At 37.6% G+C, this 24,544-nt stretch overlaps 1 protein-coding gene and 1 pseudogene across 3 annotated transcripts in view; both read right to left on the bottom strand.

Annotated features, from left to right (window-relative positions):
- CUL3 (cullin 3) overlaps nt 1-24,544 on the bottom strand; it is a 93,169-nt gene that overhangs the window by 27,295 nt on the left and 41,330 nt on the right. For both annotated transcript variants that reach the window (XM_081813495.1, XM_081813496.1), the window contains 3 exons: nt 4,142-4,302; nt 3,013-3,127; nt 665-893 (listed from right to left, as the gene is read on the bottom strand). In XM_081813495.1, coding sequence (XP_081669621.1) covers nt 665-893; nt 3,013-3,127; nt 4,142-4,302 — 505 coding nt within the window. The remainder of the gene's footprint in view (nt 1-664; nt 894-3,012; nt 3,128-4,141; nt 4,303-24,544) is intronic.
- LOC145720453 (small ribosomal subunit protein uS5 pseudogene) lies at nt 4,313-23,351 on the bottom strand (annotated as a pseudogene). Its single transcript, XR_014143359.1, has 3 exons — nt 21,971-23,351; nt 7,510-21,752; nt 4,313-7,293 (listed from the first exon to the last, which is right to left on the bottom strand). The product of XR_014143359.1 is annotated as a small ribosomal subunit protein uS5 pseudogene (transcript).

The following is a 24,544-nucleotide window of genomic DNA, read 5'->3' as shown; positions in this document are numbered from 1 at the left end:
ACTCTTATTTATAATTTCTCATAGGGAAATCACAAAATATTGTTTTCAGGAAAAAAAAAAGGTAAGTAGCCAACAAGAATAAATGCTACAGTTATCTCAAAACTGTGTACTTTTACTTTTATAAAGCAATTCTCCTTTCTCTGAAGTCTGTTAACTTCAGAGTTCCCAAAACCAATCTACTTAATTTTTCTGAAATGTCACATGAAAGACACTATTTTTGCATTTTCAGCCCCCTTATCACAACTAACTCCCAAAGGAAAGCCTACAGAAATTTTATGATTGGAATGTAACATTTTAGAAGAACCACAAAAAAAATCACACAGAGAGTATGTGGCAATGGAGAGTCCAACTCTCTTGTCTACAAAAAGGACAGCAATATTAGGACTTCTGAGCTAAGAAAAACATAAAAAGTGAGGAGACTAAGATGAAAGAAAGGAAAAAAGAGCCATTCAATTAACAAGAAACAACACCAAAAATCCTCATTAATAAAGTGTAAAGCTTTACTCTTAAATCCTATCAAAGTAATAAGTTAATAAATTAATGACATACACAACTTTAAGACTGACATTCATGATCTATTTTAAGTATAAGAAAATAAAAAAAAATTACTAAGAACCTGGCAGAATTATAAAGATTTAATTATATTTCAATTGCTGACACTTACCTTCTGTCTTTCCATTTTTCAACATATGTACTAGCCCAGAATTTTCCATTTCTACTATGGTTTTCATGTGTTTGGAAATGAGCTCCCTCTCGACCACCTTTACTATTGGCTCTTCAGTTGATTTGTCAAGGCAGTGCATCACCCGTTCTATTTCTTCATTAATTCTAGCTTCTACTTTCTTTATATATACTGAAGCACTGTTTTCGGCTAAAAATTTCTGGCTTTCCATCTGCAAATAAAAAACATGATTTTTTTTTTTAAACATAGAAGGAAAATATGTTTCTCCTTTTAACTTTGTGTTTCTGTAACGTTTATCATAAGCCAAACTAAATTATCATAAGCACTATTAACATTTTTAGCTTCCTATCATACAGATCTACATAGTCTGAATTACATCCTTTAAAGCACTGATCACGTAAGAGAAATCAATACATTATCCTTAAGCAGTGTTTTTCAAACTTAGACAATGTACTTCAAATAGCAGAAAAAGCAAGCACATGCCTGTAAGGGTCAAAAGTATAGAATGAAGTATCTGACCCCAAGTCAGAGTGGAAAATTCTTTTTTGATTTGTTTTAATGTATAATTATGCCTAAGAAACGTTCAACATGTTTATCATAGTTTTGCTGACATACTGCTAGTTACTAAAGTCCAACTGCCACCCCAATCCCAATCTCAAAGGAGTATGTGTGTGCACACACACTGAAGTTTGAGAAACAGAGTTTTTAAATAACTCTTAATCTTGTCTGCTATCACTAGCCTTACAGAAGTTCCACTAAATTATAAATGTTAATCCAAATGATTTTAACCTATTGATAGCAGGATTAACGAATACATAAAAGATTTACAAAACAGAAGACGTGTTGATACAAACTATGTATAAAATTTAATAACACTTCCCACTTTCTTAACAAAAAGTACTTTTAATCCTTGAAAATAATAAAGTTTCTAAGAACAGACATTAACACACCAAACAAAACTCTTGGTGAGACCATGTCTCCACTCACTGTTAAAAACAGTATGTATTATGTATATATGCACGTGCATACACGTATCACTGCAGCACATTTTGGAATCTTGACAATTAATCTTCTATTGGTATGTCTACAATGTAATGAAGGAAATTAAAACAAATGTAAAGGTCAAAAATACTGTCAAATATATCTAGCATTAGTTGCTGCATTATTGGAAAATATAGCCTGCCTCCTACATTATAAAATTAATAGTTCATAAAGCATGGTCCAGGCTCACCAGTGCAGGCTACAAAGGTCTTCCTGATGGGCTACAAACTAATTAAAAAAAGAGGGGGGGGCAGCAAGTCCATTCTTTGTTTCTTAATGTGTAAATGACACCAAAACCCGAGTTCCATCTTTATATACATCCAGTGGCTCTTATGAATGACCTACAAACTACTAAGAATTATTATTAACTTTGTATTCATTTTTTTTAAAAGCTTATAACTGGAGTAAAAACTTTTAGTACTCAGCCAAGTCTGTTTTAACACTACAAAGCTCCTACTATAATTGAGGTTTTCAGGAGGATGCCTGGTTATTATGATCTTTTTTTTTTTTTTTTTTTAGATTTTTATTTATTTATTTATTAGAGAGCGAGCGAGAGAGAAACAGCGTGAGAGAGGAAAGGGTCAGAGGGAGAAGCAGGCTCCCTGCCGAGCCGGGAGCCCGATGTGGGACTCGATTCCAGGACTCTGGGATCATGACCTGAGCCGAAGGCAGTCGCTTAACCAACTGAGCCACCCAGGCGCCCCTGGTTATTATGATCTTATTAAACTGTCTTATTTTGTAATTCCATTACAAATTAGTACTAGTTTAACTTCACTTTCAGCAATTTAGTTGGTTCTGGGTTGTTATACTGCTGCAAAATTGTATCATTTATACTTATTGATCTCTAACTTCCTCATCAATAGTCTTTAAAATATATATATATATGTGTGTATATATATATATATGCACCATGAGATCATGCATATTTCTATACTTATTTCACTAGTAACTTAGTATTTACCAAAAGCCTGAATAGTGAGACTTTATTAGTGATGCACTGCCTGTGAATTTATGGTAAATAATCTGTAACATGTAAATATAATAAAACATTAAGGTTATTTCTAAGTTTGTATGTTTTATAACATATAATTTAAAAAATCATGTGTGTAAGTCCAAACTCAATTTTTTTCAATGGGTTCCTTCCCTGGAATGTGAGCATGGGGAGTAGGTGTCTGAAGGGTATTTTTGTCCTCTCCTTCCCAAAGGGCCTCAGGAGAAAAAGGCCAAATGTTCAAATCAAACTTTGATAATATCTTAAAAGAGCATTTATTTTTATCTTCACTGATTACCTGAAAAAATTCTGCAGACATTTCCAAAAAAGGAGCCTCAAAATCTTCTTCATAGACGGATCGTCCTTCGAGACCTAAAATCATTAACATCTGGCAAGCATTTCTTATTGCGCCTCTGTCAAAAGAAGTTAAACCACTTGATGAGCATGTTATATTAAAGATTCATGTAAAAAACAATGCAATAGAAGCAGCTTTAAGAACTTTTTTTTTTAAATCAAAGTGACCCAGCTTCCATAAGCAACTCATTTATAACATAAGAATTTAGAGTAATTTTAATCGGAAAATTAGGTGTATCTTGACTCTCATACACCTATTTATCTCAAGTTCTCAGACTGTCTGAGCTTTAAAATTTGAAAGAAAATACACTTAAAATGTCTAAATATTTCTGTGTAGTTAGACACTCAGACTATAAAAAGACGATTTATCAGAAAGCAGTAAGGAGACAGGGAGGCTATGCTGCTTGACATGCGTACAACACACAGCTACTCTGAGGCATTATAATTTTTCTTTTTTTTTTTATCCAATCACTTTGGGGCAACCCTGCCCAAGCATCAAAGCTGAAATAAAAAGAACTTTACAAGTCTTCCTCTAATAGCTGCTCAGAGTACAAACACAGAGAGAAAGCGGTCTTCCACGCCTCAAGCCGCTCTAACTGCAGTGTCACAAAAACGGCACTGCAGCCACGTAAGGAGGGAGGCAACGTGACCTCACAGAAGGGGCACAGGAGTTCTTAGTCATCGTACATTATGCTTAACACTTTTCTTCAAATGTGTTAAGAATGAAGGCTTGCCCAGAGCTTTTTAAAGAAAAAGACAAAGAGAACAAAAAATGTTATCACACAGCCAAAAAGAACAAAATGCCAGCATAAAAAATACATGAAAAACCAAGGGAAGACTAATGGCTGATTTATTTTTTAAAAGCATATTAAATAAAAGCTCAGGAGGGTCTCTTCTAACAAGAGATGCGTGCTTTTAAGTTAGAATCTAGGTAACTTTGTTAATTGTGAAAAGGTTTTTGAGGATTTTCATAATGTCCTGGACAATAAAACTTTTATTTATTGTAATAAGATTTAGGACAGTAAATCGGTTCTCAAGGTATTAACCACTGAAATATAAAAAGATGATTATACCGATCTACAACTTCTCCTTTCCGCTCTCTCGCAATCATGTCCAATAGCGTTTGTCGTAGATGATCCCTAATACACCCATAACGTACAACCTGATCTCGAAAGATAATTAATCCCAAATTGTAGACATTCTCCACATTATTTTGTTGTACATATACACGGTCCTGCAATGAAAACAAAATCATAGGAACATGAGCACAACTCCTGCAAACATAAAAATAATCATTTTGAGCTATAATAATACAGGAAATAAAATTCTAGAAGCAGCTAATTTTTCAGGTGAGAAAACACTTTGAACTATTTTAAGCACCATGGAATTTTCTAGCACCTCCCAAATTATATAAAAGTTAGTCTTTACAGTTTACAATTGTGCAATTTACAAACAATTGCCTATAGGTGGTCACCCATTTAACCTGAAGAAAAAAAGGGGGGGGGGAAGGGAAGCAAGCATCATGCCCAGGGAAAAGTAGGTGAGCAGAAAGCAGAGGAGAAAGGTTGAGAGCAAGGTAGACACATCTTTCTTTCTTTCCAGAGCCATACCATGCCTGAACATGATTCTTACTTTCTTAAATACTGTACTTAAAGATCATATTCTTTGAAGTAAAATTAAGAGCCAAATGAAATACAGATCCATGTAACTTAATCTGATTGCTTACTGGTAAATATTAGAAGGCTCTAATGCCTATAATACAGCAGCATTAAGTATTACATAATTAAAACACCTCTAGTTACCGTCATTTCAAACAGATTACTTGTAGTCATCTTATTTTCAAGTTCTTGCCAACTTGATTACAGGTGTGTCTCACTTTATAGAACACATAAATCCCAGAATTATTGGCTATACAAGTCCTATTTTGTGCATTTGAAAATCCACATTTACACCAAAATACACCGGAATAAAACTACTAAGTTTTTAATTCACAAAAGGATTAGCAACAGAATTCCTTTCTGTTCTTAACCAGGATCTCTCTGGGCCTCGATGGGTCTCTGAACTTCCAAAAATTATAAAATTATTGTGTGTTTGCTGGTACATAAGTACTATGGAAACAGAGCCCACAGCTTTCACTAGATTCTTAAAGGCATTTATGATCCCAAACCAGTTAAGAACCACTGCACACTGTGATCCTGGAACTTTCATAAGGAACACTGTCATTATAAGGAACACCCAGCAAAGCCACCAGGTGAACATAAACAGAAGCTCAACCATATCAGTGATGCAACTGAAATGGCACCGACCAACAACTGCTGACTAAATTCTCAACGAGTAGCATTCTCTTCATGTGACGTCACTCCTGCAACCTTCCTCCATTCAGCTCCTCCAGGGCACACTCCTGATGGCTATAAGGAAAGCCGCTCTTTGATTAGTATCTTCGCTGCTCACATTTCTACATTCTGTATCATCTTGGCACAAGCTCGTATTTTTAAAATTGTGCATCAACTTCAGTAGGTTCAAAATTTTCACAGATGACTCTCTGGTACATTTTTTTTTTTTAAATAGGCTTTCACTTTTCTTCCTTTGTATAAAACTATGTGGTGGCCACATCTGGAGCCTGGGTCCTCCGCACGGAGACTCTGGTGTGAGACTCTGGTGTGGGTCTTTACAAGATTATCGGTGAGTTCCTGATAGGGAGACTTGGTGAACACAGTCTTTCCAGAGGTCAGGGGTGAGGCAGCTGTAGGTCTTGGAAATGGCATCAAAAGTGACCTAAGCGAAGCTGCCCAGGGCGGCAGTGCAGCCCCTGGATAAGGGGGAGCAGCTGGCAATACCGGCCACCATTAGTAGCTTCTTGAGCACAGGGGCTGAGACAATGCCAGTGCCTCCGGGGGCAGGGATGAGGCACCCCAGCACAGAGCCACAGCGGCTGGTCACCTTGCATGGGACAGCGTGGGGCTTGTCGATCTTGTTCCGCCAGCAGCCTTGCCACATGGGGACACTGGAAAGCTTGTGCCAGGATGATGGACCCTGGAGAGCAGTGGCTATCTTCCTGTAGCACTTAATACCCAGACCAACGTATCCATTGTAATGTCTGATGGCAGTAAATGCCTTGAACCTGGTCCGCTGGCCAGCACAGGTCTGCTTTTGCACAGGCATTACCTTCAAAACCTCATCCCTGAGGGATGCCCCCAGGAAAAAAGTCAATAATCTCATATTCCGTGATGGGCAGGGAGAAGACATTTTGTCTAGGGACTTGATCTCTATGGCATTGATTCGGCAGCCCAGCTTGGTGATCGGGATCCACTCCTTGTCTGGGCCTTGCCTCTGAAAGCTCCACGGCCTTGGACTCAGCCCCAGGCCCGAGCACAGGCTGCCAAAGCCAGTGAGGAAGCTGTTGCGGCCTCCCATTCCAGGACCCATCCCTGGCCCCTCCAGTAGCACTGGGGTCATCCCCCATTTGGTGTTTTCTCTCTCCAGTAAATTCTTAAGCTTCACACGTCCACCCCAAGATCTAAATTCTGTGTCTCCCCTGACCGGGGGCGGGGACACAACAGACAGAAGATGCAGAGGAGAGAGAGAGAATCTTAAGCAGACTCCCCGCTGAGCGTGGGGCCCAATAGAGCTTGATCTCATGACCCTGAGATCACTACCTGAGCCGAAACCAAGGCAGATGCTCAACCAACTGAGGAGCCTCTGCCTTACTTTTCAGCATGAAACAAGATGCATTCAATAAAAGCTGGCATAAATCTAAAAATTTAAAAAGCACCAATAATTTTTTATTATAAAAATACTGTGTTGCATAAATTATTCATAAATTTGATGTTTACAGTTTTGAATAGTACCATATACAGTATCACTCTCACCCTAAGTGATCAAAACCAGTAACTGGCTGCTTAATTGAACATAGGTGGTAAAAGAGAGAAACAAATGTACACACACATATTTGCATCTTAAAAATTTTAATTTAGAACATCATTGAGATATCAAGACTTTTATCTTTGAACATGAATCCTGTGACCGGAGTTCAGTGTTTTCTTTCTTACATACACTCCCACCTAATAAAGTAACTTTTCTACTTTGTTTCATTAAGATGGAGCATGAAAACTAGAGACATTTGTGAAGCAATGTGAATGTAAAAAAGTCCTTCTAGATTTTTACAATCCCTGCTCCATTCTTTTAATTACCGACACCTAATTTGAATCAATATTTAGTGAGTTGCCTCTGTCAAGTCTTTTTTTTTTTTTTTAAATATTTTATTTATTTATTTGACAGAGAAAGACACAGCGAGAGAGGGGACACAAACGGGGAGTGGGAGAGGGAGAAGCAGACTCCCTGCCGAGCAGGGAGCCCGATGCGGGACTCGATCCTGGGACTCCAGGATCATGACCTGAGCCGAAGGCAGTCGCTTAACCAACTGAGCCACCCAGGCGCCCGCCTCTGTCAAGTCTTTCTAAAACATTCAATCTTGTTTACCAAAGAACAAATTCTATCGTTTTTAACACCATTTTATCGATTTACAGGATATTAATTATGTATTAGTAACAAGTACAACTGGCATAAACACGCTTGAAAGTACATACAAGTGACTCAGTAAACACAAAGCGCAACTGGTAAGAGCAAAATACAGAAGAGATACTGAAAGTAGTGAAACAGCAGTGAGAGAATTCTGCATCAGGCTGTCTCACAGAATAGAAAATATTTGTAATTCTGGCAAGCACTGCAAGTTCCAACTCTACTACATGCCTATGGGACTTGTAGGGTGTGTGGGGGTCAGATACCTATCATATATGATATTAGCTAGTTTAACCTCTTTCTTAAGAAACCAAATGTTCTTAATTAAGAAAGATGTCAAAAGAATTAGGTCAGATTTTATTGTTTTTGGCAAAAGGGCACTACCTATAAGAATTACAGAACAAAGGCACATAAAATGTAATCTTCAGAGCAAATTATGAATTTTAGAGTGAAAAAAATTTTTTTTTAGAGTGAAATTTTTTTAACGTTCCCCCTTTTTTGGCTTTACTGCAGTATAATTTATATGCCATAAAATTCACTCATTTTAAGAGTACAGTTCAGTAATTTAGAGTACATTTCTACAGTTGTCTAACCATGGCCACAATTCAGTTCTAGAACTATTTCCATCACCCCCAAAAATCCCTTGAGCCCATTTGTAGTCAATCCCACTTCCAGCACCCCTGCTTTCTCTTTCTACAAATTTCCTTTTCTCGTCATTTAATATAATTGAATCCTATCTAATCTTTCGTGTCTGATTTTTCACCAAGCATAAAGTTGCTGAGGTTCATTAATGGTGTTAACATTTATCAGTGTTTCATTCCTTTGTAGTGCCAAATAATACTCCATTGTATGGATATGCCACATTTAGTTCATCAGCTGATGGGATATTTGGGGCTGTGTCCAGTTTTTATCTGCTATGAGCAATGTTGCTATGAACGCTTGGGTATAATCCTTTGGTGGATATATGCTTTCATTTTTCTTGGGACAGATTTCTAGAAGTGGATATTGGATCATATGGAAATTGCTAAACTATTTTCTAAAATGGACGTATCAGTTACAGCAGATTTTTGAATGCAAAAATACCAGATGTGGAGTTAGGAATTCTTCCAATGAGCTCTGGCTGTACCATTAATTTGGCTGTGTGACTTTGAGTAAGTCATTTATCCTCTCTGGTCCTGGGCAACCCAAAGGGATGGTAAAGATAATCTCTAAAACTCTAGTAAGTGATTTCCTATGAAGCTTAACTCTCTGATCAAAAATTAACATATATGAAGAACCAAGATATACTTCACTATCACTTCTTCCCTTTCTATTTGTGACCAGTCTCCCTGGCCTGGGGTTCCCTCTTCCCAATCCTAAGCACAGAGATGTGGGTGAATCTATAACCCTTGGGCTGATAATGCTGTCTAGCTCAAGTCCTCTGGCAAAAAGGCAGAAAAAGGGTCAGTAGCAACTGATGAATTCTTCAGGTACACTGTGTATGGGGAGAAACAATGCTTTAGTAAAGGAAGCCAGGTAGGATGGAAACACGTGGTTAGTGTCTGAGTAGGGCACAGAACATTCACATCCGTGGCAGATTACTGGAGACAAAAGAACTACATACAGATGTTGTAGTGTAAGACCTAAACCTTTGTCTTTTAATGTGAGACTTGCAAGGTGTGTATAATGAATGCTATTAAATGACATACAATATTAAGAAAACCTGTTATCCCTCAAATTTGATTACAGATAAGAGAGCGCTAATAAATGGACAAGAGAAAACTGACAAAATTTGAGTGTGGCTATTTAAACTAGTAATACTAGTTACTTATATTAAATGTTAGATATGTATGATTTACTACCATCAAGCAAAATAAGAGATACACGTGCATATACTCAAGTGTTTGTATGTACACATGTTAAACAGAAATGCACGAACACATTCACAATAAACTTGTAATCTGCACATGATATATATTAAAATATTTGCTAAATAAACATGCTGAATCTTCTGTTTCCTGCCTACTGGCACTATCAGAAGGAATTCAGCCTGAGCATTTTCCTAATAGATTCCAACAGGAATCTCTTTGTTAAAAAATAAGTGGCTGGGGGCACCTGGCTGGCTCAGCTGGTGAACCCCTGATCTTGGGGTTATAGGTTTGAGCCCCACGTTGGGTGTAGTACAGATTACTTAAAAAATAATAATATTTAAAAAAAAATAAGTGGCTGAATTTATGTAATACAATATTAACGTAGTTCTAATTATCTGAATTACTGTACGACTTTTATTTTATATATGTTTCTATGTGAATATTTAATTTAAGAAGATCTAAAATCCCACCTCTAGTTAACCTCTAGCTAGCTGAAGAATACAACCTCAAAGTAAGGACAAGATGAACTCATCCCAAAAGAGAGAAAAAATATTAAAGAATAACCAAAAAGCAGTATTTTAATCTCAGCTTTTTGACCAAAATAGAGTGTGTATGAGTCCAACATTAGTCATTTATCTACTGAAGAAAGCTAAAGCACAGACAAAAAGTTGGTGTCTGCTTCTATTCGCCTTTTTAAGACAAAATACAGCATTTTAAATATGAAACGTTCTAAAAAACATGTTTATAATAAATAAATAATGTCTGAGTCAAACATTAGATTTACTAAAGGGATAGGAGTTTCATTGCTACAGAGATAAACTATATTTTCAACTGCTATTTATGGTTCTTTCTCAGGGGTTGCTGAATTCCTAGGCCAAGCAAACCTACAACAAGCAAGCCAAGATCTTCAAAAGCTAGATGAACCCAGGGGTGAGGAGGAGTAACTAATGATGGGACCATCTCGTTGGCCCTGTTCTCACAAACCTGGGGAAAAACCGGACTGCTTTTGCATCTGACTTCAACTGCAACCCAACACCCCTACCTCACAATGCTATCCCACTTATTTCCACCTCTAGTCTTGAAAGAATACTTTTGTAAGGCTAGCTTCCCTGCCAAGAACTATAAAAGAAATTATAAAGTACTACCTGTTTAAAAGCATCAACTAGGGCAGGCAGGCCTCTAGGAATTGAGGTAGAGAGAGACTGGAGTCTTTCTTCCTCTGCCACAAAAAAAAGGAGACCCCAACCAACAGATCTCCAGATAAATCTCCTTCAGCAAATGCCTACTTGTGACCTAGGGCTCTTCACATTACCAGTAGACAAGAAGACATCTGTCTACGAGGTGCTTGGCCCTACAAGGCCACAGATAGTACTACTCCCACCATCTTGGGAAATATCTGCCTTTCCCCCCTTCACTGATGGCTTTCTTTACCAAGATGCGAAACATTTTAACTATGAGATCAAACTCTGCATGCAAGAGTATTCTTAGAAGTATCAAGACATGCTATGTGGACATACAGAGCTTACGAAAGCTAAACCTGTGCAAAGTCAAGGAGTGACTTTGTGAGTGAAAGATCATTACTCAGAAATGGAATAAAACAATCAAAATAAAACAAAAACATGATCATGAAGTTCAAAAAATAACATTAACTCTCACAATTTACTTGCAAGAAATAGTTCAGAAAATTTTTTAACCAACAGGTTTTTTTGTTTTTTGTTTTAAAAAGAGGATAGGAGGAGATGAAGAATGTAAACAGGGGTAAAAATCTTTACAAATAGTAAGTATTTGTCCTGCTCATAAACCAGAGGTAAACCCTGAAAAGTTTAGCTCATTTAAAAAACAAACAAACAAAACACTAACCAAATAACCCTGTAACAAATAGCTACTGTCTGTTAGAACATGTTTGAACCTGCTTTCCCAAGCTTAATCACTAGGCAGTCTTCTGTCAGCAAGTAATAACTGTTAAGTGTTTTCAAACAGGTTCACTTTCAAGCCATGAAATAAATACAAGTTAAGAAGGCTTAATTAACACTATGAAGATACAAATAGAAAAATTTAAAAACCCAACACTTGGGAAAAGTAACAAAAAGTTTCTAGTGCATAGTAAAAAAATAAATAAAAATCTAATTAGAGTAAAATTTAAAGAACTGTCCCAGTATTTTCCAGAACGCACTTAGTGCCTGACAACACTGTGGAAAGGGCACCAGTAAGAGATGAAATAGTAAACTGCTCAGATTAACATTTCTGGATTTAACAATGTTACTGCGTAAAGTACATGGAAAAGCACAGAATACAGATGACTTGAAAACTTAGATCTATGACAAAAGCTCAAAGTCATAGTTTCCACCGCTGTAAAATGGGTCCAAAATCTCTCTCTCAGGGCTGTCAAAGTTTTTAAAACGATGTAGTTGTAAGAAATACGACTTAAAAATAACTTTCACTTATTTTAAGAATTGTATCCTACGATATCTGACAAATCAAAACCGTGGTCGTTGTTTCTCCAAAGCTGTATAAATTGCACCAAATCCTAAAATAAAAGCACTGTTCCCTATTCTGAGATTCAAGAATCTAACGGTAGGGGAAAAAAACCCATCAACACTAGATAACAGTCCCTATTATAACCATAAGAATAATCAAGTAACAGAAATCAGGATCTTGGGGACGCCTGGGTGGCTCAGTCAGTTAAGCATCTGCCTTTGGCTCAGGTCCTGATCCCAGGGTTCCTGGGATTGAGCCACATGACGGGCTCCCTGCTCAGCCAGGGAGTCTGCTTCTCCCTCTCCTGCTCCCCTTCCACCGCTCTTGCTCTCTCTTGTTATCTCTCTCTCTGAAATAAATAAATAAAATCTTAAGAAAAGAAAGAAATCAAGATCTTGGAACAATGAGATTATTAGACTTTAGAAACGAAGACCTATATTAAAGAAGCAATAGAATTCAGTGATGAAGAGCTCAGATTTAAGAGCCAGATAGGTTATTTCAATCCTATCTCTGCCATTTCCTAGGTGTGCCTTTAACATCTGTGTCTGTTTCCTCATCTTCATAGTAACACCTACCCTAAAATGCTATTCCACTTACTTCCACTTCAAATACTGAAAGAATAGCTTTTGCAAGACCAACTCCTCTGGCAAGAACAACTATAAAAGCTGGATGAAAATAAAAAGCTACACCTCCTCACACCCATCAAAATAGCTACTATCAGAAAACAAAACAAAACAAGAACAGAAAATAACAAGTGCTGGCAAGGGTATAAAGAAATTGGAACTCTTGAGCACTGCTGGTGGAAATGCAAAATGGTGTCGTTGCTACGGAAAACAGCATGGTGGTTACTCAAAAATTAAGAATGGAACTGCCATATGATCTAGCAATTCCACCATCCGGGTATATATTCAAAATAACTGAAAACAGGGTCTTTTTTTTTTTTTTTTTAATTCTTATGTTAATCCCCATACATTACATCATTAGTTTTAGATGGAAAACAGGGTCTTAATGAAACATTCGTATACCCATGTTCACAGCAGCATTATTCAAAATAGCCAAAAGGTGGAAACAACCCAGGTGTTGACTAACAGATGAATGGATAAGCAAAATGAGGTACACACATACAACAGAATTATTATTCGGCCTTAAAAAGGAAGGGAATTCTGACACATGCTACAACACGGATGAACCCTGAGTCACAAAAGGACAAATACTCTGTGATTCCATTTATATGCGGTATCTGGAATAGTCAAGTTCATATAAATAGAAAATACAATGATAGTGACCACGGGCTCAAGGGAGAGTGGAATGGGAAGTGACTGTTTAATGGGTACAAAGTTTGAGTTTTACAAGATGAAAAGTTCTGGAGGTGAATGGAGGTGATGGTTGCACTACAGTAGGAATGTACTTCTCACTGAACTGTACACTTAAAATTGGTTAAGATAATAAATTGTATGTTAAGTGCATTTTACAACAATTTAAGCAAACAAACACCAACTGTTTTTAAAACATCAAAGAGCAACAAAGGCAACCTGGCCTTGTGGGGCCAAGATTCTGGAGAAAAGGCAAGAAGTACACGAAGAGAGACCAACATTCAACCTCACTCGTTCCCTTGGGTCATTTGTTTTATTTGGAGGACTGGAAATGAGAGGCTAAACAGAAAGTCACAGGCACGCTGGTTATCAAGCAGCTAGGACTTATGAAGCCAAAGTCTGAAAAGAAAGCAATGCAAAGAAGAACCAGAACTTCTGCAAGCAATTTTCATGAAGATGAAATTGACACACCACCTAAGCATGGACAAGACACCAAGCACCAAAGACAAAGCAGCACTGGGAGGCTAAAGAGCTGAATAGAGACCGTTGGCAGACTTAGAGTGGTGAAGAGACAAGAGATGGAATTCAAGGCACAGTAACATGGAAAGCAAACTGGTAAACATCTCAGGCTTCTAGACCCCAGACGAGTAAAAATATGCCCCAGAAATAAAGGCAAACTCAAAACAGACCAACCTTAACAGAACCTAAAAGCCAGCTTCAACTAGATCACGATGATTTGCCCATATAGTGCCTGCCTGCCAGAAGAAAATTACATTTCCTTTGAAGGAAAATACCGTCCAGGGTCTCCCCAATTTTTCATATGTAATTACGTTGACAAAATTTGCAGGTTTGTTCCCCACACCAAACAGACACCCAGGACCAAATACCTAAAAGCCAAGGGGGAAAAAACTCCAGGAAGTCGAAGTATTCTAAGACTCCGACCCAGGAAGTGGTTTAAAATATACACACAGATAAGGTAAACTATAAGTCAAGGATCTGTGTTGTAATCTCTAAGGTAACCACTAAAATAATAATAAAAGAATATATAAATATAAGTAACAGCTAACAAGGAAGGAGAAATGGATAATAAAACATACTCCATTCACCTAAAAAAAAAAGGCAAGGAAGCTGGGAAAAATCAATAAAGAACAGGTGAGACAAACAGAAAAAAAAAAATCCAGTATGATGGCAAACTTAAACCCAAGTGTATTAATAATTATATTAAACATAAATAAGCCATATGCTTCAACTTAAAACAAAGATTATCAGATGGGGTTAAAAAGCCTATTACTGTATGGTGCTTACAAATGATAAGGACACAAAAAGGTGGGAAGTAAAGGATGGGGAGAAATCTGCCATACAAACACTAACCAAAAGAAAACTCATATAGTAATACTACACAAAGCAGACTTTAAGGCAAGAAGTATAGGAAATAAGGATATTTCATAAAAGAGTCAATTCAATAGGAAAATCAAATAGCCCTAAATTTATATTCATTTTATAACAAAAACCTCAAAATATATTAACTAAAAGGGGAAAAAGACAAATCCACAATCAATTCTAAAGATTTTAACAGTTCTCAGGAGCTGACAGGACAAGCAGACAAAAATATTTAGTAAAGACGTGGACAATTTGAATATGGTTAACAAATCTGACCAAACAGATATGTATGCAACACTTTATTCAACAACTGCAGATTGAAAAACCGTAATTAACTGAAATTTAAAGCTTCTCTTCAGAGAGACTATTGAAAGAAAGAGAAAAGGCAAGCCCAGAATGGAAGACAGTATCTCTTAAACTATATAAAATATATCTACAGGGGCACCTGGGTTGCTCAGTCGGTTAAGCATCCGACTCTTGATCTCAGCTCAGGTCTTGATCTTGGGTTGCGAGTTTAAGCCCCCACACTGGGCTCCACGCTGGGCGTGGAGCCTACTTAAAAAAACAGACAAACAATAAAAACATTTATCTACAAAGAACTTTTACCCAGGATATATAAAAATCTCCCACAAATCACTAAAAAACAAACAAAAATTCTATAAAACCCACATTTTAAAAAACGTACAGAAAAGACTTTTCCACTTTTATTTATGTTACATATCAACAAAAATCTCAAAAAAAATTAGAAGAGGACTTTCAAATTACCGTAGGGCTAGACTACTATCAACTGGATAGAATAAACACTAAGGCATGTAGTATTTTTGGTGATTTTCTGAATATTCCAGTAATGATGGTGTTAAGTAACTTCTGATGACAATTAGGAAACTAAAGTCTTACCAAGTCACTCTTCAAGGAGAATTTTAATATCAGATTCAAACAAAATAAGAAAAGAAACCAGAATACTATTCTAACATGCTTCAATAGCTTACACTTGGACCATGGAAAAAGTCAATTCTTCAATTCCGCTTGGGGAACCAAGATTATCTGCCCAAACAGATGTCTACATCATTAAACTGCCCAATGACAGAACTTCTAAAAAGAAATCACAGTTGTTCAGAGCAATGCTTGATACATAATACATTGTATACTTGCTGAATGAATGATTTTATCCTCATAAGCACAAAGGTGAATGAATGTTAGCTCAACTCTGGGTAAATTACCATAAATTCTGGGGGCGCCTGGGTGGCTCAGTCGGTTAAGTGTCCAACTCTTGGTTCTGGCTCAGGTCATGATCTCACAGTTGTGGGATCGAGCCCCGCCTCGGGCTCTGCACTAAGTGCAGAGTCTGCTAGAGATTATCTCCCTCTCCCTCTGCTCCTCCCCCTGTGTGCGCATGCATGCTCTCTCTCTAAAATAAATAAATAAAATCTTTAAAAAAGTTATCATAAATTGTTAAGCAGAGTCAATACACATAATTCTTCCGCACTGAGGTAGTACAGGCTAAGTGGTGAAGACCATGGGCTTTGAATTCAAAAAAGACCTGGATTCACTATTCCAGTAATACAGTAACTGTGTGATCTTGGCAGGTTAGCTAATCTCTCTAACCTCGATTTATCCATTTGTGAAATGGAGAGTACAATACTCACCTGAAAGGTAAGGTATTTAAAACATTTAGCACAGATACATAGCCATGTAATAAACAGTATCTGTTATGCATTCAGAAAAGTATTTTTACTTTTTTAAAGAAATTTAAGTATACAAATTCTAGTAATAAAAAAATAAAAATTATTGCTTTCCCAAACTACTGCTTAAAAATAACAACAATAAAAAGGTATTTTAAGGATTAAATGAAATATACTTAAAAATGCTTAAAACAGTGCCACCACGCACTAAGGGCTTTGAAAGTATTTTGTGCTATTACAAGGAATAGTATTGGGTAGACTCCTAGACAACTGAGGCTCTTTCAACCCACTTTAGAGTTCTTAAAGAAACTGTTATCAACTTAATACTAATCTACCCTCACTTCTTGTTTTTTCCTTCATTACAAACAACACAAGTAACTGTTCACTTTAAGTTTTAAAATGGTGTGAAACTTCAGAGTTGAAAGATCTTGAAAATTTAAAATGATCTAACCAACACATCCTCAACCAGATCCCATAGACGGGCCTCAGGGAACCCATAAACCACTTGAAATTGCATATAAAAGTATACGATGTGGTATGTAGATGCATAGATGTCTACTTTTAGTAGAGGATCCATGAATTTTGACCATTCTTCCAAGGGTCTAAAACCCCAAAAAGATAAAAACCAGAACTCTTATCCAATAAATCTATTTTCCTTATAAATAAGGAAACAAGAGTTTTACCTAAAGAAGTAACTTAAGGAAATTAATGACAACGTAGGAACTAAAGCCAAGTGTCTCTCAATTCATCATTAAATATTTTTTCTCCACTACTCCCAATTTCCTATAGGAAACACACACACACACAGGAAATTTGTACACATAAGAAATTTGTACACATACATACAATATGGGACAGTCCCCTTTATGAACAAAAGTTTCATTTCCTTTATTACCTCAAGAAATATGTGCTCTATTTCTGACTACACCACAGGGCCTATTTCATGCTGAATAAATACTTGCCTCCCTAAAGTCAACCTCACGGACTGCTACATCATCACTGCAAACACACAAAACCAGTTCATAGGGCATGGTAATCAAGGGGTTTATGGGTCTATCAGTTTGTTAGAAACAGTAACTGAGATGGAAGGCAAGTTAGAAATCCTAATTATCAAGCATAACACTCTTTGACCTTTACAGTATTTATGATGATGCCCTGGTTTGTTTGTTTTTTACATAACGGTCTAGTACTTGGCTTGGGATCTAACCACAAAAAGATGCCAAGGTATTTATATTGTCAGTTACAAATGCAAAAACTACAGCACAGATGGGGAAAGCGTGTGTTTCCAGAGTCAGGAAAAATATTGAACAGGTGTGAAGCTTAATAATCTCAAAGCCACTGGATCCTATTTTCTATTATTTTGTACTTAAGATGACATTTTAAAAGCAGAGAAGGTGCCAAAAAGACTCTTAAGCAACCTATCTGTGCTCTTCCAGAATAAAGCTATTTCCAAATTTCTCTAAATCTGCAATCTAGAATGCTGTAAAGAAGAAACATTTTTTGAACTTAAAGCCTCAAAACCTACAGGCGAAAACATGGACAAGAATTTCAGCATCTCAATGTTCTCACCCTATCTTCTGAGTTCCCAAAACACACAAATCCTTGGTAGCTTCAGCAAATAGCTTATTTCTCTCAACTCTGCTTCCTGCCACCTATTAACATTGGTAACTCCAACACTGACAAGAATGACCAATCTGACACACTATTTACAGGTGCCTAAATATTCACCCGCATCTTTATGAGGATTCCCTTCACCCTCATATTGATATGGGCAAACCTTGAACCTCATCATTAGAAGACACCAAATATCTCTGGCACTAGAGATCTTCTTTTTCCTCCTACATTTCCTACTTTGTTACACTGAAAGGAACCTGCTCCTCACTCTCACCAGGTCTCCAGGTCTACTGATCCCTAATCCCTAAAACCTCTATTTCCTGGGATCTTATGACTCAGATGCCTACTTACTAAAGAGCACAGACCCACAACCAACCATTTCAGTAATGCTACTCCCTTAGAATTCTCCCCTTTACCCAATAAGGCTAATTTTATCTGAACATTCTTGTCTAAGACTGCCAAGTACACCTGGAAAAAGTACAAACTCTGATCACCTCTACTACGTAACTTTATGCCAACTCACCTAAATTATCCCCTCACAACTACAGATGATCCCTTTATTTACAGAGAGCTGACCCCAGCACAGGGGATACTCCCAACTTTTTCCTTGCGTTAGAGTCCTCTTGTTGCTGAATACAAGACCACAAATTTAGTAGCTTACTACTTTTTCACAGCTCCAGAGTTCAGAAGACTAAAATCAGTTTCCCTGGACTAAAGTCAAGATGTCAGCAGCGCTGATGCCTTTTAGAGGATCTGAGGGGAGAGCCCACTTCCTTGCCTTTTTTTCAGCTTTTAGTGACTACCTGTATTCCTTATTTGCAGCCCCTCCTCCATCTTCAAAGCCTATCACTCCAATCTTTGCTTCTGTCAACAACACATCACCTCCATCTCCTACTGACCCTCCTTTTGTAATGACCCTGTGATTTCACTGGGCCCACAGTCCACCTAGGACAATCTCCTCATCTCAAAATCCTTAACCTAATCACACCTGCAAAGTTCCTTTTGCCTTACAAAGTAACAATCCCTAGGTTCCAGACACTAGTCATGGGCATGTCTGGGGGATCATTATTTAGCCTACCACATTCTTCAACACCTCGCATACTTCAGTAACCCTAAACCAGTGGTCCCACCTTCTACTTTACAAAGGAGACCAAGAGCATCAAAAGTTCCTCAGCTTCTCTCCTCTTCACAAAGTTATTGCTACATTCTGCTTGACCTCTTTACTCATCCTCAATGACTTTCCAAATACATAGCTCAAAGAAGCTCCCCTTCCTGGGTTAACTCTCACCCTGCGCCTATGAATTGACAGCCTCCAACCTTTAAGGAAAACCTGCAATACCACTATAGCTCTGCTATTTGTGAAAATGGCTAGAAATGTGGACAAAGTCAAGTAAAAACATGAAAATAAAGTCACCATAGTTTTATGCAGAAAATTTCTCTACTAACCTTCCAGTAACCCTATATATCACACTAGAAAATGTTTTTCTATTTCCTTTGCCATTAATTCTAATTGCTCAAAAGTAGCCTATAGAATACCATCTATAAACTTAATTTCCCTTCATATTATATTCATTTTCATAGTTTAAAAAGAAAAATTAACTGAATAGTAACATATACTTATGAGTTATATTGACAATTAAAGCTATTATAGAACCAGGACAAATTTTCTTGTAAAATGTTCAAATCTTTCCCCAATCATTTATCTTTTAAACAATTAAAATTGAAAATGAAACTTTTACTAAGTAGTCCCAAACCAATCTTAGAGGTTCAACATGCAAGTGTCAAACATTAGGAAGGGGTGGAGTGGCAGAAACTAGAAGTGACATGTTCCATCTGGAGACATGTACACTTTTCTTTTTGAAACACTGAACATGTCACACAACAAAGTTATGTGGAACAAAGTGTGACCAGTGGCTGCCTCCATATAACTAATGATTCCATTTTCATTTTCAAGAGTCACTGTGTCCCATAGTATCTATACATCAAGGCTGATGCATGACATTTTGTAAACAGACACCTCCTTGTCAAAAGTCAGCAAACGGAGTAGGTGGTAGGTGGGTAGACAGTGAAGCATCTTCTCTCTTCTCTCTCTGAGCCTGAGATCTAAAATTCCAACAGTTACAGCCGGTATTCATTGTCAGAAGATAAATGTCTAGGATCCATGACGGTACAACATACTGGTTGTACAGATATATGCCCTATCTGGCAGGTTATGTCATCTGAGAAGTCTGCAATGAGGGTAAAACTCTTCAAAGAAAATGCAGACATCAATAGGAAAAAGTCTTTAGATTTCTGGCAATTAAAAGCATTTATATTTCTTGACCAAAGTATTAAGTTACATAAATGCATATGTTTGTCAAAATAATTTTCTAACTCCAGTTCTGCACATTTCAATGTATAAAATTTTACCTTAATTTTAAAAAGGACTTACTTACTTACTTAAGCCCAGAATACTAAGCATAAAAAGGCAAAATAAAGAGAATGAAGACTATGAAAATAAAAGGATTCTATCTTGTGGAATGTGAAGATATCAACAACACTTTAATTTCTCTCCAAATCCTCAACAGCATGTATTTTTTAAAGATTTTATTATTTGAGAAAGAGCGAGCACAAGCAGGGGGAGACGCAGAGAGACAAGCAAACTCCCTGCTGAGCGGGGAGCCCTATGTGGGTGGATCCTAGGATCCTGAGATCAGGACCTGAGCTGAAATCAAGAGTCGGATGCTTAACTGACTGAGCCACCCAGGCACCCCAACGACAGCATATTTTTTAAAAAGATTATTTATTTATTTATTTATTTATTTGAGAAAGAAAGTGCTGGCGCGCGCAAGCCAGCACAAGGTAGGAAGGGGCAGAGGGAGAAGCAGACTCCCCACTGAGCGGGGAGCCAGATGCGGCTAGATCCCAGGACACTGAGATCATGACCTGAGCTGAAGGCAGACAGACAATAGCATATTTTTAAAAAGCATTTTGTAAAAGTGTAATCTATGATCTATTAAAAAGATTCTGTGTGCATTTATTTATTCAAGTCACACGTGAGTGCCTAGTTTGTGCAAGGAGCTGTGCTAGGTGTTGCAGATACAGTGGTGACAAGACCCTGGCCTCTCCTCATAAAGTTCGGTCTAATGGGGAAACAAGGCCCTAAACACTCGTTAATAATGATTGTGATAAATGCTACAAAGGAAGAGCACTGGGTACAATGAGAGCAATTGCAAGCAGTAGGCAGTACACAGTGCAGGTCAGGGAAAGCTTACCAGAAATTTAAGCTAAGACTTAAAGGATAAGTAGGAACAAATCACATAAAGAGAGGAAACATTCTAGAAACATTTCCACACAGAAGACATGTGAAGATTTCAAGATGAGAGAGAAGAATTTCAGCAGGGCAGTAACTTGATCATGTGCTTTCAAATAATCACTCTAGGAGCAATATGGGAAAGAGAAGAGCAAGGAGCAGAGTGAATGTTAGAAGACTAGTCACTGAATACTCCAAGAGAGAAATGAAGGTGCTTTCTAGTTGGGTAGTTATAAAAACGGAAAAACCGCAGATTCTAGAAATATATGATGTGGGGAGAAGAGAAGACACTGACAAGAGTAATTCCCAGGTTTCTGGCATGAACAAATGGAATGATATCAATTATGCGTTCGTTTGGAAATGCCAAGTTTGAAGTACCTCTCAGACAACAAAGGTAGCTATCAACCTGACAAATGAATATAACAAATCTGAATCTCAGAAAATGAGGCTGGAGATGCTATTTGGAAATCATCTGCACAGAGGCACTAATTGAAGCTGTGGTAGTAACTGAGATGAACCAGGAGATGGAAGTCCAGGTTACTAAGCCCTAAGAATGCCTCTATTTATTTATTTATTTATTTTAAAGATTTTATTTATTTATTTGACAGAGAGATAGCGAGAGCAGGAACACAAGCAGGGGGAGTGGGAGAGCGAGAAGCAGGCTTCCTGCCGAGCAGGGAGCCCGATGTGGGACTCGATCCCAGGACCCTGGGATCATGACCTGAGCCGAAGGCAGATGCTTAACGACTGAGCCACCCAGGCGCCCCAAGAATGCCTCTATTTAAAGTGCAGAGAAGGAGGAGTAGCTGAGAAGGAACAGTCGGAAAGGCAGGAGGCGTACCGAAGGAGTGCTATGTCACTGAAACCAAGGACCCAGCATGTGAGAAGAAAAGAGTAGTCAACTGTGCCCAATGCTGCGGAAAAAAATCAAGGAGCATGAGGATTCCCAGTGATCTCTGCCTTCAGAGATGTGCAGACATGGTGATCCTCGTAAGAGCAAGACTCAACAGCATAACTGAGGAAGAAGCTTAACTGGTACATATTCAAAGTGAATCAAAGATGAGAGAAAAGGGAGATAGCCAAGGGTCAACATTTCTTATGAGACATGTGCCTGTGAATGGCAATGAGAGACCCTGGGAGGCAGCGCAGGGGCCCAACAAAAGATTTAGTAGAATTTTATTTTGAGGAGGTGAGTGGCCTGAACATGTCTCATGCTGATGAGTAAGACTCAGTAAAAAGGTAGAACCTGAAAATACTTCAGGGTTTTGACAAGGTAGAAAGGAATGTGATCCAGCTTAGCACAGGAGGAAAACTGGCCTTTAATGAGGGGAGACAATGCCTCCATTAAAACAGGCGGGAAAAGGAAAAACACAAAAGGGAGAAAATACAGATAAAACTGTAGATATAGTGGGAAGAACCTGAACACAGGTTCCCGCCCCCCACCTCCCCATGCTTGCTCTTTCCTCTGAGAAGTGGAAGGCAAGATCATTTAAGAGTGAAGAGGCTGGATGGGGCACCTGGGTGGCTCAGTCGTTAAGCGTCTGCCTTCGGCTCAGGTCATGATCCCAGGGTCCTGGGATCGAGCCCCGCATCAGGCTCTCTGTTCAAAAGGGAGCCTGCTTCTCCCTCTCCCACTCTACCAGCTTGTGTTCCCTCTCTCACTGTCTCTCTCTGTCAAATAAATAAATAAAATCTTTAAAAAAAAAAAAAAAAGAGTGAGGAGGCTGGAGAGCTGGAACTTTGAAGAGAAACTAGTAGAGGGAAAATGAGACTACTGTACAGTGTGAAGGGTCAACTAGAGGCTTGTGACAAAGGACAAATAGTGGCACTGACTACCCTGTGTGGAGTTTCCTCCAGCAGAGGCCCAGGAAAGGTAAGTTGCTGGGTCTATCCAGGGCTGTGGTACTAACAGATGGGTTTGATGAAAAGATGAAGGGACAAGAAACCCTAATCCTAGTGATTAAGGATTTTTACTGAGCACATTACTATGGTCCAGGTGCTATTAAGTGCTGTACTCGAAGGTACCTTCAAGCCTCATGGCTACCCTACCCAATGAGCACAATATTATTTTCATTTTATAAATGAGGAAGCTGAGGAATAAACTAGTTTCTTGACTATGGTCACGTAACAGGACTCAAGGTCTGACATTTCATGTTAGGAGTGTATGTATAATTTTTAAAAACTTCTTTTATCAGTAGAATAATGGACCATGAAATTACAAGTGGTGTTAGTGTTAAAATTTAAAGACTCATCAAATCCAGAACTTAAAGGAGAAGAGTATAAGCTAACTTATTTCACAATTATATCCTAGGCACTATATGTTTTCACATGCTATCTCATTTACCTCAAAATGTCAGCACAGAATGAATCTATATCCTGAAGAGGAAAATGAGGCTCAGAAAGGCTAAATACTGTTATACTTTTTATCAACCCCTGAAAAATGAAGTAGCCTCTCCCTGACTCCCTTGCCACTAAGCCCTATAAAACCAGGGGTAATAGGCCTGACTGCATTCTCTGAGCAGAACAAAAAACTCCACAGCTGTTTGCTCTCACTGGAAATTTTTTCCAACCATTGCTTTATTCTATCAAGTGAAAGAAACTAGGAAATGCTCTCACCATTATAGCTAAAATCAAACTAAAGAAACTGAAAATAAAAATTTGAAAAGCAGAGAGTAAAACCTTAGAAGAAAATCCTAAATCCAATTCCCAAATATAAACACTGAAGTAACAAGAAAAGTTATTAGACTTGTTAATTTTGCACTGACACAGTAATTAAGCTTGATGAATCTAGCTTCATTCTATAATCACACAAAGGTAAGAAAAAAGTCGACAGTTTAATCTCCTTGAAAGTTATTAAACAGCTTAGCTCATGTCAATGTTTTCCAAAATGCCTTGCTGAATTTATTTTTCTAGACTGACAAAAACAAAAAACAGTAATAATAGGTAAGAAATGGAAATGTATCTGAATAACATATATACTGCAAAGATTTATTAAGACAGACAGCAGCTATTAGAGTATAATTATTACAAGCATATTTGTATAAAATGACATCCCCATCACTGAAGATATAACAACATTAGGTCGTAAAAACTTGTAAGAGAATACTAAGTTTTCATCTCTCATGCTGTCATTCAACCACTGTTACTCAAAAAGAGATGTTAGTAAGGTTTTTCAACATTTTCCATTTTGAAGTACAAGTGCTGTACACCAAGAAAAAAATTAGACCTTTCTCTTTCAGTCTTCCATTTTAATCATTAAATATATGAACAATTAAGATTCTATTTCATATAAGCTAAGGCTGGTCCCTGCAAAGGAAATATTGTTTTTTTAAAAAAATAACACCTTCCA

The sequence above is a fragment of the Leptonychotes weddellii genome, chromosome 3 (genome assembly GCF_054177405.1).
Source record: "Leptonychotes weddellii isolate Sample4059 chromosome 3, ASM5417740v2, whole genome shotgun sequence".
NCBI classification, from domain to species: Eukaryota; Metazoa; Chordata; class Mammalia; order Carnivora; family Phocidae; genus Leptonychotes; species Leptonychotes weddellii.
Note: the sequence above shows the minus strand (reverse complement) of the source record. Positions and strands in the feature narration are given on the sequence as shown.